Below are 19,863 nucleotides of genomic sequence, written 5' to 3'. Positions count from 1 at the left end.
TCCAATTTTTCTGCTAAAGTTTACATTTCTCATCATCCTTACTGTTATCAACTAAACTTTTTAAAATCTGTTTCCTTTTTTTTTTGAGGACCATTCATTAACTTTTCTTTTTTTAGAGAGAGAGAGGGGGGAAGGGAGAATCAGAAAGGAACATCGATGTGTGACAGAAACATTAATCAGGTGCCTCTTACACACCCCCCACTGGGGACTGAACCCACAACCCAAGCATATGCCCCTGCCAGGAATTGAACCAGTGACCTTTTGCTTTGTGGAACATGATGCCCAACCAACTGGGGCACAGCAGTCTGAGCCATCAACCAAATTTTTAAAATTTTTTTCTTTTAAGATTTTATTTATTTATCTATCTTTAGAGGGGAAGGGAAGGAGAGAGGGAGAGAAACATCAATGTATGGTTGCCTCTCATGCAGTCTCTGCTGGGACCTGGCCTGCAACCCAGGCATGTGCCCTGACTGGGAATCAAACCGCGATACTCTGGTTCGCAGGCCCGCGCTCAATCCACTGAGCTACACCAGCCAGGGCCGCAATTAAAAAATATTTTGACTGCTTGAAAATAAGACCCAAATTCTTGCCACCTAAGAAGATCAAGGATTCAAAATATGGTGATGGAAGGAGATTTGACTTTGGGAGGAGAATACACAAAGCAGTGTACAGATGATGTGTTAAAGAAATGTACACATGAAACCTACATAAATTTATTAACCAGTCACCCCTAATTTAATAAATTTTATTTTTATAAAAGTAGTTTAAGGGATTAGAGCAGACTCCAGAAAGTAAATCATAAACTGATTTTAAGATCCTTGCTAAGTAGGAAAAATATGATTCAGTACTGTTTGTACTAGTAAAACCTTCATGTATGCCCAAAATTTCTTAGGCTCTTTATAGTAGTCTATGAAGAAGCTGTATTTGACTATCCAACTTTACTGCATGTTTATATTTTAAATTTTTGGACAGTCTCACAGTTAAAAATTTATCAATCTTTTTGTAAAGCACTGGTAGCATCTTGCTCTATCTTGAAATTAAATGATGAAAACTGGGTCTACAGAGTCATTACAGAAAGACTATCTAGATCTTTACATACATACTATTTGGATTTAACTTTAGCAATAGTGGGAAACAGTGGTTTTGGAAATGTTATGATTATTACAATCTCATGCATATGTAAACAAATTAATAACTCTTAAGCCTTAAAATCCTGTCTATGCATCCTGTTTTTTCTGTATATTCACAAATGCACATTTACTATAAATATACGTATTATACATATTCATATATATATATATATAATACCTAGTTAATACAAAGCAAGCAGTAATGAAGGAATAGAGGAACAAAAAAGACATAAGAGATACAGAAACCAATAGCAAAATGGCAGACTTAAACCCTACCTGATCAGTAATTACATTAAATGTAACTATCAACTGTTTGATGGTTATATTCCTCATTATTCTTCAATGTAAGCTAATAAGTTCTCATTCCAATTTTTACAACAGATTCTATAGCAAATTTACTTGGCCTGAGCCTATCCACCAAAACTTCCAGAATGCAAAAGCAAAATATATGTTGATAAACGCCAAATCTATATTGATTAGCACATATTAATATCCTCCTAGATACATCCACTTGGATTGTACATGACATCTCAAAGCCAACATACCCAATATTCCTATATTTCCTGTCAGTAACTGCCCCACCATCCAACCCTAAACAGAAAATAATTCATCCTTGACTTCTTTTAAGTCACCCATCCGTAGCCCCTAAATCCTGCTGAAAGGAACTCCTAAATATTTCTCAAAAACACCCTCTTATAGCTATCCCTAATACCATTGTGTTCTAGTTTAAGTGCTCATCATTTCTGTTGGACCTTCTCCTAGTCTTCTCTCTCCTCCTTCTCTTAATATCCACCCTCCCCACTTCAGCCAAAATTATCTAATTTGAGGTTGATTATCAACCTAAAAACAAAAGCCAGGGAGAATTTGAGATCTTGCTCCCTGGTGTGTATCATCAGTTTGGCTCAAACGAGCTCATAAAAATTCTCTACAGGTTTGGATGTTTCTTGCATCAACATTTACTTGGTGTAGTAGGCAGGATTCCAAAGCCCAGCCAGGACCACTCTGCAGACCAGGAGCCAGGACAAGATACAAGCAAGGACCTACTGCGCCCTACCAGCTTCCTGCTTTGCATCAAGTACACTTGGATGAATCTTTCTTCAACTTCAGGACTCCTTGCTTTAAGTAGCAGACCATGACTTTATTTGAGCTGCTCTTAGGAAATCCTCAAGCTTATGTTGGCCAGTTCTTCCTTGGATGTCTGAGTGAAAAAAAAAAAATCCTCAAGCTGGAAAAGGGCTGAGTGGGAGAAACCACTCAGTGGGGGAAAAATGGGTTGCCTGTTTTTAATTAAGCTTTTTAATTGCTGGATTGCTGGTTAAATGAGTGCCTCTACTCTCTATAGCTCTGAAAGAGAAAGGACACTTGCTTCCCTAACCCAAACAGCAAATGGGATGACAACAGTTGTTTCAGATCCCCCAATCCAGAGTGGTAGACATGGATGCCATGAGGCACCCAGTGCAGTAACGCAGTCAATCCCAAAGAAGGTGGCAGGAGCCTCAGGGAGAAAGACAGGGTGCCCTAGAATGGGTTCACCCTAAGAGAGGCCCACGAGAGAAGTATGTGCTCTGGCAAGAGTGGTTGTTTCAGCAGCACCCAGTAAGTTCTCCCTGGCCCTTGTTCAGATCTTCTTACATAACTAAGAATCTCTGTGGAGTTGCCTGAGGAAAAATACCCTCTGGGGCTTAAAACAGTACTAGGGATACCCACCACCTGCAGCTCACCTGGACACATGCAGGGCTGGTTTTCTCTAGAAATTTCTTCAGACTCTACAGAGCTCAAAATTAACATGGGAAATCAGGCCTCCCAACCCAACAAAGCTCACCACAGTCAGCCTCCCATTTATCACTGAGATGACTGAGATAAGGATCCTTTGATACTTCTAAATTAATTTTTGTGTGCACTATTAGAAAAAACTGGCTATAAAATTAGGCAGAATACATGGAAAACATACTTAATTGGTTTCTCAAAGCTTCAAAAAGAGGATTTAGATAAATAGATCAATCTATAATGTCATTTAGGTGCCAACCCAATTCTCTGCAGCATTAAAAATGGCTGTCCTTATTTTAAAAGGAGGAAGGTCATTTGGAACTTGGCTTTTCAAAGGCAGATATAAGTGTAAAAGGCCTCCAACTGTCTTTTGTGTGTGTATATCTACATATGTGTGTTATAAATGTGCGATTTTCTGTACTCAGAGACATAGGTACATATATAATGAAACCTGTATTTTTATCTACCAATCAAAAGTTTAAAATCATGAAGGTGGGAGGGTAGCAAATGGCTGCTACTCTATTATCTGTGCTGCTTTCTAAGTTATTAATGTGCTATGACACATTGGAAGCAGCACAATAACTTAATTTCAATTCCTTAAGTAGCTATCCTTTGTGGCTGTTTTCCTTGTTCTTCACATCAGTCCACTGGAACAGAGAGAATGTTCAATTTTAATTATTTTCAAAAATTAGAGAAAGAGTGTGTTAGCTGCTTTCTTCCTTTTAAATGTCTTTTAAAAGGATGAAACTTCCGCCCTGGCTGGTGTAGCTCAGTGGACTGAGCACGGGCCTGCGGACCAAACAACTGCGGTTCGATTCCCAGTCAGGGTACATGCCTGGGTTGCAGGCCAGTTCCCGGCAGGGGACGCAGGAGAGGCAACCACACATTGATGTTTCTCTCCCTCTCTCCTTCCCTTCCCCTCTGGAAATAAATAAATAAAATCTTTAAAAAATAATAAAATAAAATAAACTTTCTTTTAAATTTGTATAGTGTATAAATATTAAAATTGGATGAAACCTTTGAATTTCCCTAGTCTCAGATGACCTCTATGACTTAAAGAAACAAAAAAGTATTAAGAATGTTAACTGCATACCTAAGCCTTGTTTTGAGAAATAATTTTGGAAGCATGAGAAGGAAGATCACTTCTAAAGATAGCATATATGAGGTCTGTCCAGAAGTCCAGCCATTGTTAATATAACGAGAACTGTTCGTGTAACATCAATGTAGCCTGGTAGCCATGGAGGGTGGACTGGAATGCCCATGTGTGAACTATGACCTCACTGTAGACGCCAGTGAGTGAGCATGTGTACAGTGTGGCCGTTGCATTAAAAAAGACTGGGCCAGCAGAGCAACAAATCTGCATCAAATTTTGCATTAAGCTTGAATGTTCCTCTGGGGAAAATATTAGGATGATTCAGAAGGTCACAGCTATGAGCAACTGGTGACTGGCAGCTTCATCACAACAATGCACCCACTCATGCGTCACGTCTCGTGCAGTTTTTTGGTGAAACGTCAAGTCACCCAGGTGACTCAGTCCACCTACAGGCCAGATTTGGTGCCCTGCAACTTCTGGCTTTTCCCAAAAATAAAATCACCTTTCAAAGAAAAGAGATTTCAGACCATTCATGAGATTCAGGAAAATACAACGGGGCAGCTGATGGCAATTGGGAGAACTGTGTGAGGTCCCAAGGTGCCTACTTTGAAAAGAGGACTGAGGTGTCATTGTCCTATGCAGTGTTTCTTGTATCTTCTTCAATAAATGTCTCTATTTTTCATATTACCTGGCTGGATACTTTCTGAAAAGACCTGGTATATGATATAAACCCAAAAACAAGCATTTCACAAAACACTGGTAAAACAGATTTAATGTTCAAAAGGCATTAACTACCTTAATTAGACACACGCCTAGAAATGGATTTATAAGTTTTGCTATGTTTAGCTTATATGCTTTTCGTATTGTCAAAAAGATTATGATAATCCAGGTTTATGTTAATTTAGAATGTCATCAGGGGGTATGTGAACAACTATCTTAACCAATTTTTAGTTAATACGCCTTCCCTCCCCGAGAAGTGCCATCTCTTTTGATTTCCGTGTTTCTCTTTTTCTCAGGCTCTGCATGGAATTTTCCTCTCCTCTCCTCTTGGTGTAATACATGATCACGCGTTCGTTGTCTTGTTTTCCCCTGGGTGGTGTGAGTACTTCTATTTCCTTCTCCCTTTTCATCTTTTCTATCCTTACGGCCTCCAACGAGATCCTCTCCAGGGTCCCTCTGATCTCTATGCTAATAGGAAAGCACTGAAGTGACTGAATGAAAGACAAAAGAGGGGAAAAAAATCCCGAAAGCAGCTGGGAGCCCTGAGCTCTAACCATCTCTATGGAAACAATTCCACGGAGCTCCATCTGGAAACAATTCTGTAGGGATTGCAGGAGCAGTGGTAAGTCTGTCTCACTAAGCTTTACTTGCAGGATCCAACTTGCAAATGGGAATAGTTGATAGACATTGTTTGTTGGTGTTGTTTTGTTGTTTTTAAGAAAAATGGTAAAGTAGAAAGTCAAATAAAAATTAGGTTTACCCCTACATAATGTACTTTTTTAAAAACTCAAAAGTTCCTACTTGCTATAATGATAAAAAAAAGAAAAAGGAATATATACACTAATTTCAAGTTCTTTCTAAGCATTCACAATGGCAAACAGCAGAGTGCACAATACAAAGAAATTAAGGCCAAAGATAACATCAAGGTGTGCTGGTAAAAAGTCATTACAATGCCTTTAGGTTTGTGGCCAATAACCACATAAAGTATGTGGAAAGAATGCCAAACTCAATCAGGCAGTAAATAAATTATATGGATTCAGGCAAGGGGTGAAAAGGATTACAGAATTCCATCTACCAAATCAGGTGGAAAGGGAAGTAACTTGAAACGAAGAAAGAACTCCATCTGAAGTGTGACATTTTGGAGTCTTACCAATACAAGAACTATTTTAAAAAGAAGGGGTTGGGGGTGCTAACAGTGTAAGGAACACCAGAACATTAAGTTTAGGGCCTATTCAAGTCTCCAGCCAATAAATTAACTGCAGATCTCCGGAGGTGGTAATTTCAGTGTTTGTTTCGGGGAAATAACTTTGGTTTGCCTAAAATGATGTTTGTTTAAAACCGTGGTCACTGTTGTAAAATCATCTGAGTTCAAAATGCTAGCTTCTAACACTATGTGTGTAACCTTGGGCATTTTTTTTCATTTTTCTAGAACTCAGGCACCTTTTCTATAAATTGGGGATAATAATTACTGTATTTCACAGTTGTAAAGAGTAGTGAATTGAACACAGCACCTAGCTCAAGCAAGTTCTCAATAAATATGGGCTATTATGAATACATTATCCTGTCTGTAGTAATGATAACCACACTTTTTCCTTTTCTGAGGGGTATTTTCAAGGAGTGGACTCAAGAAAGGCACTACAGAACTACAGCTTAACCAGTTCTTACTGTTCTGTACTTGGCTTCTCCCCCCCCCCCGCCCCCAAACTATAACAGAAAGTTTATTTTAAAAAATCACAGAAGTAAAAGAGATGAACCATAGAAGAAATGGGCCTCAGGAAACAAGTTACCCAGGGAAAAGGAGGGGCCCTTGGAGTTTAGGAGAGAAGGGTAAAGGTTAACCCCTGGTTCCGCGTGCCAGAGAGGGGGAGGGGTAAGGGGAGGATGCGGCCCCACATTTGTCTTAAGCAGAACCACGTGGCGCCATGAAATACGTGTAAGGTAACTAGCCTTGAAATGTAAGGAAACTGAAGGTAACTGTGTCCACCACACACTGAGATCTCATGGGGGAAACATTCAAGCTTCTTCACTGCAAGCACCCCTTGCTCCCCCAATTCTGCCCTCTACGAGTTTCCCAATGCCCTTACTACAAAGTCTGACTGGACACTGACATTCTATACAAGCTAGTTTCACCGACATTTCCTACAGAAACAGTCGTGCGCTCAAACTCATTTCCTTCTCTTCGTCTCACTTCTTGTCCCTTCCTACTTCTGGACCTTAACTTGCATTAATCTCTTTACCAGGATTGCCCTCCATCCTGCCCAGAAATCCAGCTGGCATTTCTTTTTTTAATTAAAGACATTAGGTGTCACTAGGAACCTTGGTGGTGTGACAGTACAACCAACAAGTACTTACTCGGTGTCAATTGCACGTGGAATTTTCAAGGATGCAAAGCTCTAGTTAGAAAACGAGCCAAAGTCGGCCGCCTGGGGCTGCTAATCGGTCACTCAGGTTACAAACTGCGAGAGATAAAAGGCAAGAGGAATGCGAAGGCGAGCGCAAACCCGGGTAGGGAGGAAATCAATCAAGAAACCCCTCCCGCCCCCGACCCCGGCGACGAGGCCCACTGGTGGACGACGGTGCGGATAGCGCCAGGGCCAAAGGAAGGAGGTGCCAGAGGCCAAAATTGGGGCCAGTGGACACTTGAATCTCCCCAGCGTTGAAAAACTCCTATATTTACCGCATAATACAAACATGGTGGACAAGGAAAATGCTCCCTGTTTGGCGGCAGAACCACGTGGCGCCTTTTCCACGCAGGTGACGCTAGAGTAAGGGCGGGCCTTTATGGAATTTGTTCGTGGTGCGGCAGAGTACCGGAGAACTCTCCCAAACTGTGACACCACTATTCCTCCACACACCTTGGCAGAACCACTATTACCACTCACCCTCCAAGAAAGGCCAGAATGTGGGCCCTGAGAATTTGATAGCTGTATAGTAGGCAAGGACGGAGGAACTCTCCACGGTTTCTCCTAACTGGACCTGCCTAAGCTTATCTCAACCAACTGGTCAGCGTACCAGTGCGCAAGAGCGCCACTCGTCGCACGCGCCAAAGTGGCCTCGACTCCCTAGTCTCGCGAGAACGGGGGTGGCCGGTTCTCGTTGCTCTCGCTCCACCTACCCACTCCTCGCTCGCTCTCTCCCATCCCCCCAAGCCATTCGCTTTGCTGCGCAGCTCCCTAAGCGGTTCCCTCCGCCGGAGACGGTTGGAAGAACCGTTGTGGGGAGCGCTACACTAGGCGATTGGCTTCTTTCTCTCCACCAAACCCCGCAAGCACCGGAGCCGGCGCTGCTGTCGTTGGACAGGGTATCTGAAGTAAAAGGGGGTAGGTTGGGCTGGTGGTTTCGTGAGCGGAGTCGGGAGAAGGACGAAAGAGACTGGGAGGGGGTGGGGGGAAGTGTGGAGGTCGCCGCTTGGAAGCAGCCAAGCTACTCCTCCCAGGCGATCTCCCACTTCAGCGGGGAGGGGGGTGCGGAAAGCATGTCGGGGGAGGACTCGCTAATGTGAAATTCAGAAAATGAAGCCGAGGCCCGAAATGGGGGTCACCCAGCATTTCTCCTTTCCCCGCTGGTTTGGCCTCCGCCATTTTGGGTACGGTGGCGCGGCCGCCTCTGCTTCCCGCCCTTCCTCTCTCTCTCTCTCTACTTTTTGCCCCTCAGTTTCCGAAACTGATTTAGAAGGCTCGAAGGTGGTCAGAGCGCCCTGGAGGGGATGAGGGTGGGGAACGGAGAGAGCTGGGAACTGCCGGGCAGTTGGGCGGGGGTGGGGGGAGGATCTGGGCTGACGGGCGCGCTCCCGGTGGAAATGGCGCTGGATGGGCCTGGCCTCCCACCGCGGCTCCCATCCTCCGCAGTCTCGGCTGGGCTACCTGGGCTGGCGGGACTGCCAGTGACTTCTGACGCAGATTCTCAAGATGAGAGAGGCTGGAGCTGGGGGAGGAAAGCCAATGGCGACGAAGGCGCTCAACTCCTAAATCCAGGACAAAGGAGGCAGGCAGAGGTCCTCCTTTGTAACTCCGCCGCCCGGTGGCTAAGGTTTTTAAGCCAGGCTTGGCTGCCGGACGGGGAGGCGGGGGAAGGGGCGTACTCTCCCTAGCCCTCTGGTCTCCAGGGCAGCTAGATAAACGAAAAGTCTCCGGGGAGGAATAAAGGACGCTTAGCCGGCCCTTATATTCCAGATTTGGAACTTCGAAAAGAGTACGTACTCATTTTCCAAAGGGTTTTTTTTTCCACGCTTACCTTAAACGTAAAGAGTTTGTGGGTGATTGATTTGTAAGCAGAAAAGCGGGTGACTTATCGAACAGGAATGTGAAATGGGCATATTTCAAATAGGTCGTCTGGGCCCAGTGAACTATGTGATAACAGTTTATTGAACTTTGGGGTGGGGTGGGTGGTTTAGCAATGGTTCTCTATAGTTTGGCACATACTGAGTTAGAATTGGAGTAGGCGTTTTACATGTGGGAGGAGGTTAAAACAACCGGTGGTGACAAAAATGTGTGGTAGGAATTGTTAGCGTGCGAAGATTCTTTTGGCATTAGGCTGTATAAAATACTTTAAAATACAATTGGGGTTTTCCTGGGAGCTAAGCGTGTTTTTGTTTAATGTAGGACTATCGTAATTTGACCAAAAGCATAGGCCTGCTCAATCAATAGCAAGATAAACTGAAAGCTCAGTCCGTACAGTGTGATGATTTTTGGTCGTTAGAACATAGGAGAACTGGGTGGATAATTTCCACTGAGGACAGCGGTAGGAAAGGGACAAGCAAGGCCTCAGAATAAGAGTTTCCAATAATGCGTATGAATCTTTACAGAAGTTTCTTATCTACATTTCCAGCTGTAAAAGGCCGGAGTTTACGTATAAGGTAGTACGTATGTGATGTAACAGCTTTCCTAAGTGGATTGCCCTAGAAATCTTTTTCTCTGCTCTCATCTGCATCATCATAATCTGGAAATCCATGTAATTGCCTTTATATTTCTAACTATGTTCTTTTTGGTGGCCTCATACTAGTAAACAAGCAGCTGAATGTGGTAACTTCACTCTAGAAAAGAACTCATTTATAGTCCTTTAGGTGTAAGTAGTGCGTCTGTCTTTTATAAACTTAAAATTGAGCAAGCACATTGGAAAAGGGAATATAAAATTTCCATTTTAGTTAAACATACCATTTTTTGCCAAAATTTGAAATTCGTTCTCATTTTTTGGAACCAGTGGGCTGTCGTTTAGAAAGTTATTGATGCATCAAATCCATTACGTATTAAACTTTAAAAGATGGTATAATCTCTGCTATGAAGGAATTTTATATTTCATTTGATGTCTCTTAGATGCTTTTTCTGACAAACTAAAGTCTCATACAAAATGGACTGAAGTTGTCCTAATGTTTCAACTGCTGGTATTTTTAGTTGGTGCTAACACTTGGAAAAAACCAGAATTGTGATTAGTCATAATGTTGTTGTAAAGAAAGGGTGAGCTGGATTTTTCTGAATAAGTAGAAATTATTTAGGTAGTTTATGATACAGTTTTATTAAGGTACTAAAGCAGATTGTCTTTTTTTATGCCTTTATTAGTTTGTCTTCTAAGTAGAATTCTAGACTCAAATTTTGGGTTTTGAGGAAATAATAGAATGTTTTTGTTTAATAAATTTATGTATTTATTTTTAGAGAGAGGGGAAGGGAGGGAAACATAGATGTGTGAGAGACACATCAGAAGGCTGCCTCTTGCATGCCCCCAACCTGTGACCTGGTCTGTCACAACCCAAGCATGTCCCCTGACTAGGAATGGACAGTGCCCATCTCACTGAGCCACACCAGTGGGGGCAAGTGTGCTTACTTTTTTTTGCGCACTCTCTCTCGGTGCACATGGGATGGAGAATTGCCCTCTTAAGAGTTTCTTCCAAATTTGGTTAAGTTTTCCCCAATTTAAAATTGTGTTTAGTTTTTGTGGGGGGTTTTTAATAGTAGTACTTTCATTTTGTTGTTTTTATATACATTTCATTGGTATAGGCTGATCAGAAAGTCAAAACTAGTTTGCTTATGAGTTCTTGTAGTAAAATAATTTACTTTCGATTTTTGTATTTGTTTCCAAAACAGTATCTTCACATTGAGAACATGTGCATAGTGTTATTAAAAGCGTCACGTTAATGTTTTGTGTGTTTTTTTTAAATTTTTACTTACTGATTTTAGAGAACAAGAGACATTGATTTTTGTTATTTCGTTTATTTATGCATTCCCTGGTTGATTTTGTATGTTCCCTGATCAAAATCCACTACCTTTGTGTAGTGGGGCAGTGGTCTAACCAGCTGAACTACCCAGCCAAGGCTTCTCAACAGATTGACTTTGCAAAGTTCTTACATTTTTCATGAGGGAAGTACTAGAAAGTAACATGTGGTGTTAGATCTTCTCCACTTTTCCCCTGTTTTGTTCTTAACTCCCTTTATAGGAAGCAGCTATTATTTCTTAGGTTGATTTTTTTTTCTCTTTTTTTTTTTTTTAACTTAAGAAAATGGTAGGTCTTCGAAATGTCTCTTGACTCCCCCTCCCACCGTTTTGGAGCTTTCTTTCAGGGCTACTAGACCAGTATTTTTAAATCATCTAGCTAATAATACATATATTACATTCAGTGTTGTTTCCAAAAAACCTCTATTCTCTCTGCTTTAGACAGTTTCTAAGGAAATGTGAAAACCCCTGACAATGTTTATTTCCTTTTAAGACTCAGGATACTTTCCTGTCCTTTAAGGTTTAGTTGTTTTCTTAGTAGTACATTTCACTAGTTCTCCCGGGCCCCTTAAAATGTAATAACAATGGCCACTGTTGACTGAGTGGTTACCGTGCCACAGACCAAGCACTGAATGATTCTTATGATGGTCCAGTGAAGTATAAGCACCTTTGTTGTATTTTATATTTGGACACAGCAGTTAGGTAATTTGCTTAAATTAAGTAGCCAGTGAGTGACAGACCAGTGATTCAAATCCAGTTTCTTTTCTCTTTAAAAGTTCATACCAGTTATTTGTGTGCATAAGATTTAGTTTTACAATATCAGATAAAAATGCATATTCTTGCCATTCGGGATCTCTATCTAGAGCGGCACCTAGGATTCCTGGTTTAAAAAAACAACAGAACAGGTACTAGAGGTGATTGATATGCAGAGATGATTTGATTTAAAACCACATTTGGAAATTTCTACATTTAGCTTATTTTTAAATGCATGTATTTCTTGGGGGGGAGGTGTTACTCTGCAGATGCTGCCCCTAAGAGTTGCACTGATAATCGTGTGAAATTAAATATTAGTGAAAAATGTTTATATGAAATACAATTCTTAAGCATATAGGAATCAAGTGAACAAATTGTTTTATTTACAGGGGAGGTGGTGGTGAGGGAAGGTTTTGAAATAATCAGGTGAGTAGGATTCCTACAGCTGCATAATGAAATTTATAAGCTCTGGTAAGTTTCTGCAGCTGAAGGACTTCTGCATTAACCTTTTAAAAGTGTTTTGGAATATTAAAAGGAAGGATGGATGTCTTGGGAAGGGAACAGGGTGGATGGGTTCATTTTGGAGGGGGAAGAGAGCTTCTCACCGTGCTCTTTAATGCTTACTTTTTTCATGTGAAGGTATTGTCACTTAAAAAAAAATTGGGTCTTAAAGCAGTGAATAAACTGGTTTTTAATACACTGTCTTCAATAACTCCCAAAATGGGTGGCTTCAAAAAACACTGATGACTGTCAGGTGGCCTTTTTTTTTTTTACCTCCATTTTAAAATTCGACCTAATTTAGTCATTAACCCTTGTGGAGTATTAGAACCAGATTAAGTTAAAATAGTGATAAGGGTTTTTCCCCCTTCAAAAACAATGTGATATGTTCGGAATTATAGTGAATCAAATAAATTGACACTTTTGTGATGTTTTCCAACATCAAAGAAGTGCTTGTGCTTTTGACTTCAGTTCTTACTGTGAGTGGATGGTGGTACTGTGTGTAAACTTCTGAATGGTTTTTAAAGACTGCAGAACTATTCAAGTGAATAATAAAACCTGGAAAATGTAAGTGAAAATTTGAGAGATGAGGAAGAGGCAGAGTTGATGTCAAATGGTAGGGTCGAGAAATAGAAAAAGATTGAAGACTTAGGAGGAATTAATTATGTAAACTTTTGTAAAGTCAGGCGGTGTATATTTGCTCCTTATAAATTCAGTACTTTTCCATGGGAGGGGTCACATTTCACTGCCTTTTTTCAATCTTTCTGCCTACCTCAAAACAGAAAGGTGTTGTGCCATTGTATTGTGTAGCATTGTCACTGGAGTCATTTCCTGTTGTGCATCACTGAGAGGTGTTTCTTCAGTACCTCTGACAAGAGTATATTTTGATTGACTGCTTTATGTGCTTGTTTATTTTTTTATAGCGTTTAAATCAAACGGTATTGAGATGGATTGGGTTATGAAACATAATGGTCCAAATGACGCTAGTGATGGGACAGTACGACTTCGTGGATTGCCATTTGGTTGCAGCAAAGAGGAAATAGTTCAGTTCTTTCAAGGTACCTCTAGTATTAGTCAAAGTTTAGTAGTATTTTAATTGTACATTATATTACTCAGTTTTTAATTTGCAAAACCCATTTGCTTGGGGGACTTTTTAATTTGAGTATGATAATGTTGGTTAATGTATAAAGTTATGAAATTTGCTCCAGTCAATATTCCATACAGAATGAATAGAATATGTAAAATATGCAATAAACTTAATTGAGAGTAATTATGTGTGATAAAATGAACCATGAATTAGCATATGAAACAGTTAAATTTGATTTGCGCTTTTTTAATGTAATGTAGGTGGGCTTTTAGAGTGTGTAATTTTAAAAGACACTGGTCGCAAAAATATAATTATGTAATCCAATATTTGAAAAAATCTTCCATTTGTATTATGGGGTGATGGGGAACTAAGCGTTTTTTGTTTTGTTTTGTTTAGACTTGTTTTAAATATTTGATTCAGATGGGAATGTTTCAGCCTTTAACACTGTTCCCCTTGATGGGGTTATTTGTCCTTGGGTTAAAGGGTTGGAAATCGTGCCAAATGGGATAACATTGACGATGGACTACCAGGGGAGAAGCACAGGGGAGGCCTTCGTGCAGTTTGCTTCAAAGGAGATAGCAGAAAATGCTCTGGGGAAACACAAGGAAAGAATAGGGCACAGGTGGGGATGGAGAGTTTGGGATGGTGTTAAATTTTTCTTTTTGGGGGTTGTGGGTCACTATTGCTTAAAGGGGGGGGTAACAGTAACATTTTTTCTGGGGTAGTTTTAAAAGAATTGATAATTACCTAAATTTAACTTGGAAACTACAGATTTGGGTGGGGAATTAATACTAATAGTTTGCTTAAATTAAAATTAGACTGTTTTCATTTCTCTGTAGGATGTTGATAAATGCTTTTGTATAATCAACTATTTTCTCTAAACACCTATCGTGTACTTAAAGAAAAGCTAAAAATACATTTATACTTCAAATGGCTATGTGAAACTTAAATATTAATTATTTAAGTTTGAAGGTTTAAAATGTTAACTTTATGGTGTATTTATAGGCAATTTAAATTGGGTTATGTATCTGGATATAGAAAAACTTACTGCATTTTGCCCGATATGTTATTTACTCCAATACATTCAAGCTGAAACCTGTACCTTAAACCATTTTTAAATAGGTATATTGAGATCTTCAGAAGTAGCAGGAGTGAAATCAAAGGATTTTATGATCCACCAAGAAGATTGCTGGGCCAGCGACCAGGACCATATGATAGACCAATAGGAGGAAGAGGGGGTTATTATGGAGCTGGGCGTGGAAGTATGTATGACAGAATGCGCCGAGGAGGTGATGGATATGATGGTGGTATGTGTATCTAATGAACAAAGGTTCTGTTGTCATTTTCTTAATGTTCCTGACACTTTGTCAAGAAATATAGAAATGGCAGTAATTTCAGTACCTACTAGGTTTTAAAACCTGTTCATGAAACTGAATTCCCATGGCCAGCTGTGGGACTTGGTTGATGCACATATTGGCCCCTAAATGACATATACAGAAATTAAAATGAAGGTATTGGCACGTTTTGATGTCTGTTTGATATCAGGGTGAAAATTAATTTAGATGTTTAAATTAATGTTTAAATGTATCCTTTTGAAATTTTAATTTCTACCAAGTGTTAATTGCTTTTTTCACATGTTGAGAGTTGCAAACTTGTAATGATTAACCAAATTGCTTACCACAATATATGCTTTTGTAAACTACATTATAAAATTTATTTCTTTTAAGTATATTCACGTATTTCTCAAATTATACAGGTTATGGAGGTTTTGATGACTATGGTGGCTATAATAATTATGGCTATGGAAATGATGGCTTTGATGACAGGATGAGAGATGGAAGAGGTAAACTAAATACTAAAAACATACTCATTTTTAGGTGAATTTTAGTATTTGCTTTATAGCCACTTAGTTGTAATGTAGGAGACATATATAAAGTCAGCTAAGGCATATTTTAGTGTATTCTATGTAGGGCTTTATATAGATGTATACTTGGTGGTATATTCTCCATTTGATGATTAAAGCAACTATAAGTGTTAGATCTCTTGGGGTTGTCAAAAGGGTATGAATAGGAAAATACATATATAGGAAAGAAATGTTAAAATACATTTCTACGTATATCAGTTTATAATCTGGAAATGTTTCTTTAGGTATGGGAGGACATGGCTATGGTGGAGCTGGTGATGCAAGTTCAGGTTTTCATGGTGGTCATTTTGTACATATGAGAGGATTGCCTTTTCGTGCAACTGAAAATGACATTGCTAATGTGAGTAATTTTAGTAACTAGTTTTATACTAATCCTGGTATCTAAATTTTGAAGCATTCTTAATGTTCTCATCCTTATAGTTTTGATATCAGAAACCTTTAATGTGAAAAAATATATATTTTATAAGTGTGTGTGTGTGTGTGTCTCTCTCTCTCTCTCTCTCCCCCCTCCCCCCCCCAGTAGGTACTGAGTATTTTTGTGTCCATTGTGTGACCCACATAGGATTCAAACAAGTAAAGGTTACATTGATAAAGTCCCTGTTAAGAGTTTAGTGAAAGCCCTGTCTGGGTGGCTCAGTTAGGTGGAGTGTCCTGAACACCAGAATCTTGTGGGTTTGATACCTGATTGGGGAGTGTGTGGGAGGGAGCCGATCAATGTTTCTCCCTTTCTCAAATCAAACATATCCTCAGATGAGGATTTTTAAATATATAACAATAAAAAAAAAAAGTAAAAGCTGACTGACCAGCATAGAGTAGTGATGATTGGGAGATTGTTTCCCTTGTGTGAAGTTTTGAAAGTATACATTTGTTAACAAGTGAAAAGTTTAAGTAGTTTGGTTTGGTTTGGTTTTCTGGGCCGTATGATGAGTTGAAAGTAGATGAATTGAAGTAGATGCTGCTATTGATTTAAAACTGGTTGGATTCATATTGGCTAGAGATTAGTAAATGTCAGCTGATGGGCCATCCAGTCACATTCATTCACTTACTGAGTAGTTTACTCCCAGTGGCCCACAAAGCCAAGAGTATTTACTGTCTAGCTTTTAAAGAAAATTTTGCTTGTACCTCTTACTGGGAACCCGTTGGCCTAAGTTCCGGTGCCTTTTAAGATCACATAAACCAATTTAACTTGTGTTGAGAACCAAGTTATATATTTTGGGAACTATCCATATATAGTTGGTAGGCTTATCAAACTCCCATCATTTTGAGTCATACACCCAATTTCAAATACTTTTCTTGGGAGTGGGGTGCTTATTCTTATCCCTCTCAGAAGTAGTGTATGAGACTTTTTCATCAGTTTAGGATAAACTGTTCTCTGGGTTAGATATATTTTTCTTCTCAAATTTAATATCACCTACCTTATTTTAGAAGAGAATAATTTCTGTGTTTTTCTGAGTATGTATAGTCTTATATGTTCTTAGAACCTCTGGAGTTGATGTAATTATTGGCCTTGTGATACAGGGCAATAGAAGGGTTTGTCTTAATGGAGAAGGAAAAACAAAGGCATGGTGTAATTTCAGCAATATAAAAAGAAAAGTAACAAATTGTTTTCTTTAGTTCTTCTCGCCACTAAATCCAATACGAGTGCATATTGATATTGGAGCTGATGGCAGAGCAACAGGAGAAGCAGATGTAGAGTTTGTGACACATGAAGATGCAGTAGCTGCCATGTCTAAAGATAAGAACAATATGCGTAAGTAGTAGCCTTGGCATGCTGTCTTGTTTCCTGGATGAGAACTTGTTTCTTCTATGGTCAGACTTTAATAGATTTCTGGGGGGCTGCCCCCCCCCTTTTAAGTTTTTATGTATTTTATAAGGGAAGGGAAAGAAACCACAGTGTGAGAGAGACACATCTGTTGGTTGCCTTTGGCCCATAACTCAGGCACACGCCCTGACCAGAAATCAAACCTATGACTCTAGGGGTCTTTTTATTGAAGCATTAATTCATACTCTTTACTTGACAAATTAGAACTTAAGTTATTAAAGGGGGGAAATAGGTATGCTACATGCACTTGCCTGAGTTCCCATGCCTTTTGCAAATTAGTACCACTTCTTAATCTATACATTTATCAATTTAGGTGAGTTATTTTTGCATGTCATCAAATTAGTTTTTAAGCTACCAAATTTCCCTTCAACCAGGGATTCCCAAATCTGGCTACACATCATCAGTCACTTGGTACTTAATAAAAAGTTCTGGCCCTGGCTGGTGTGGCTCAGTGGATTGAGCACTGGCCTGCTAATAACTGAAAGGTCACTAGTTCAATTCCCAGGCAGGGTACATTCCTGGGTTGCAGGCCAGGTCCCCAGTTGGGGGTGTGTGAGAGACAACCAGTTAATGATCTTTTGCACATTGATGTTTTTCTCCCTCTAAAATTTTTTTGTTTGTTTGTTTTAGTTTTAGTTTGTTTTCCTGGACACTACTCTTAAGATTCTAATTTAGTACTATGACTGGGCCTGGAATCTGTTTTTAAGAAGTATACCAGTTGGTTCTAAAACAAGGAATCAGTTCTCTTTAGAGATAAGCTGAGGCCCCAAATACTCATTACTTGTTCAAGGCTATACAGTTTGAAAGAAACCTAATTTTTTTGAGCCTTGTTGACCATTCATTTTATTTTTTTTACCCTTCAAATTTGTGAGCATACATTTAGATTAATATTAGATAGCCTTTTTATGCTTTCTCTTTTTTCCTAAAGAACATCGATACATTGAACTCTTCTTGAATTCCACTCCTGGAGGCGGCTCTGGAATGGGAGGTTCTGGAATGGGAGGCTACGGCAGAGATGGAATGGGTATGTAAAGTTTTTTTTTAAGTAAATGGAGTTACACACTTAGCAGTCATCCTCAAACTTTTTCTTTCTTCTTTTTTTTAAGATAATCAGGGTGGTTATGGATCTGTTGGAAGAATGGGAATGGGGAACAATTACAGTGGAGGATATGGGACTCCTGATGGCCTGGGTGGTTATGGTAAGTGTTTTTGGTTATGTTAGTCTTCATATGTGATGCAGACTAACTTCTATGTTGCTACCTTGTACTAAATTCTTAATATCTTTTTTCCTAAGGTCGTGGTGGTGGAGGCAGTGGAGGTTACTATGGGCAAGGTGGCATGAGTGGAGGTGGATGGCGTGGAATGTATTAGAGCATAACCACCAACATAATAGTCCTGACAACAGCATCTGGTCTACTAGACTTTCTTACAGATTTCATTTCTTTTGTATTTTAAGAACTTTATAATGACTGAAGGAATGTGTTTTCAGAATATTATTTGGTAAAGCAACAGATTGTGATGGGAAAATCTGGTTTCTGTAGGTTTTATTTGTTGCATACTTTGACTTAAAAATAAATTTTTATATTCAAACCACTGATGTTGATACTTTTTATATACTAGTTACTCCTAAGGATGAGCTGCTTTCATAAGCTTTGGGTTGGTGTATTTTATTATTAGCTCTATAAGCAGTAGTACTATGGTATAATTGTAGAGGAGAATGGTTTACCTCTACACAGTCTGCAAGTCTTAATAAGCAGACACCTGGAACAGAATTTGGAAAGTAGTGTAACTTTTAATTTCTCCTGGACAATACTGTAAATATAAAACCTAAAGATGAGTTAAGATGGTTTCAGGAGTATAAAGTTCTGCTAATTCTATTAGTGTTTTTTCAAATGTCACTTATCAGGCATAGCTCTGAAATATTGATCTAAATAAGAGGTATCTGGATTTCTGAATATTCATAATTGTGTTACCCAAGGATAGCAGTGTTGGACATTTAAATTCTAGCCCTAGATTTTAGAATAAAATCCCCTTGGCACTTGACTGAAGTACCAAAAAATGTTTCCAAAAACCGACAGTTGTAAGTTATCTCAAAAATGTCTTAGGCTAGGTTAAGGTTCTAAAAGTGAAATGAGAATTCAGTACAGAAGTACTACTGTGAAGTATAATTTTCACAGGTGTATTTTTATTTTCAGCCCAATAGCTAAAACATTTTGTTTTTTTTTTATATCTGTATAAATACCTTTAAAGATATAAGAGAAGTCCATGTTGTAGTCTTAAAATGATAGTCCTATGGTTGGATTTTTTCATTTGCTATCTGTTTGGAATTTTAGAGCCATTGTGTTAAAAAAAACAAAACAAAACTATATGTAGCAAGGAAAAGGTGCTTTTTACTTTTAATCCTTTTGATCAGTATGGCTTTTTTCCAAATTGGCTAATGGATCAAAATGAAACCTGTTAATGTGAATTCAGTTATTGAACTTGTTACCTGTTTTTGCTTAGAAATGTTAATGTAATAAATATCAATGTGGGAGATAATAGTATGGCGTCTGTCCTAGAATGCTTTGTGTCAATTTCTGATTATAAATCAAGGTACTAAATATTTCTAACTGAAATAGACAAAAATGACTCCTAAATTTACAGTGATTGCTGTTTTAGAGAAGGTAGTATGATCCCAAATGGAGTTTATCAGCTAAAGCAATGATAAATCTTAATGCCTGTACCTACTTGTAACTACCCGTTTAAATACTAGTTTCATGTTAACTTCATTTTAATCCTCAACCCAAGGACATATTTTCATTGCCTTTTTTAGAGAGAGAAGCATTGTTTGGTTGTCTTCTTGTACATGCCCTGACCCGGAATTAAA

General features: G+C 39.1%; 2 protein-coding genes across 7 annotated transcripts in view; one reads left to right on the top strand and one right to left on the bottom strand.

Annotated features, from left to right (window-relative positions):
- Positions 1 to 8,721, bottom strand: part of PBLD (phenazine biosynthesis like protein domain containing) — a 45,485-nt gene extending 36,764 nt beyond the window's left edge. Inside the window, exon 1 of the mRNA XM_037029157.1 lies at positions 8,574 to 8,721. The gene's annotated coding sequence lies outside the window, so the exon portion shown is untranslated. The remainder of the gene's footprint in view (positions 1 to 8,573) is intronic.
- HNRNPH3 (heterogeneous nuclear ribonucleoprotein H3) lies at positions 7,826 to 19,535 on the top strand. 6 transcript variants are annotated; one of them, XM_037029152.1, is made up of 10 exons: positions 7,826 to 8,030; positions 13,088 to 13,222; positions 13,735 to 13,873; positions 14,374 to 14,558; positions 15,008 to 15,094; positions 15,400 to 15,515; positions 16,790 to 16,925; positions 17,926 to 18,021; positions 18,104 to 18,196; positions 18,292 to 19,535. In XM_037029152.1, the coding sequence occupies exons 2-10, from the start codon at positions 13,111 to 13,113 to the stop codon at positions 18,366 to 18,368; spliced, it is 1,041 nt and encodes a 346-aa protein (XP_036885047.1). In that variant the 5' UTR covers positions 7,826 to 8,030; positions 13,088 to 13,110; the 3' UTR covers positions 18,369 to 19,535. The 6 variants fall into 6 exon arrangements, with proteins under 6 accessions (XP_036885047.1, XP_036885049.1, XP_036885046.1 ...); XM_037029154.1 differs by having other exon boundaries at positions 7,890 to 8,011; XM_037029151.1 differs by having other exon boundaries at positions 7,947 to 8,030; positions 14,374 to 14,513.
- Positions 19,536 to 19,863: the final 328 nt, after the last annotated feature.

Source organism: Sturnira hondurensis, unplaced genomic scaffold, assembly GCF_014824575.4.
Source record: "Sturnira hondurensis isolate 20B ecotype Veracruz unplaced genomic scaffold, ASM1482457v3 Scaffold0020237, whole genome shotgun sequence".
Classification (NCBI taxonomy): domain Eukaryota; kingdom Metazoa; phylum Chordata; class Mammalia; order Chiroptera; family Phyllostomidae; genus Sturnira; species Sturnira hondurensis.
Note: the sequence above shows the minus strand (reverse complement) of the source record. Positions and strands in the feature narration are given on the sequence as shown.

Bases quoted from the DNA above. Each gene is read 5' to 3' on its own strand.
- HNRNPH3 (XM_037029152.1), top strand. From the start codon at position 13,111: ATGGATTGGGTTATGAAACATAATGGTCCAAATGACGCTAGTGATGGG. The intron at 15,516-16,789 runs GTGAGTAATTTT...TGTTTTCTTTAG, and splicing joins CTGAAAATGACATTGCTAAT to TTCTTCTCGCCACTAAATCC. The intron at 18,197-18,291 runs GTAAGTGTTTTT...TTTTTTCCTAAG, and splicing joins TGATGGCCTGGGTGGTTATG to GTCGTGGTGGTGGAGGCAGT.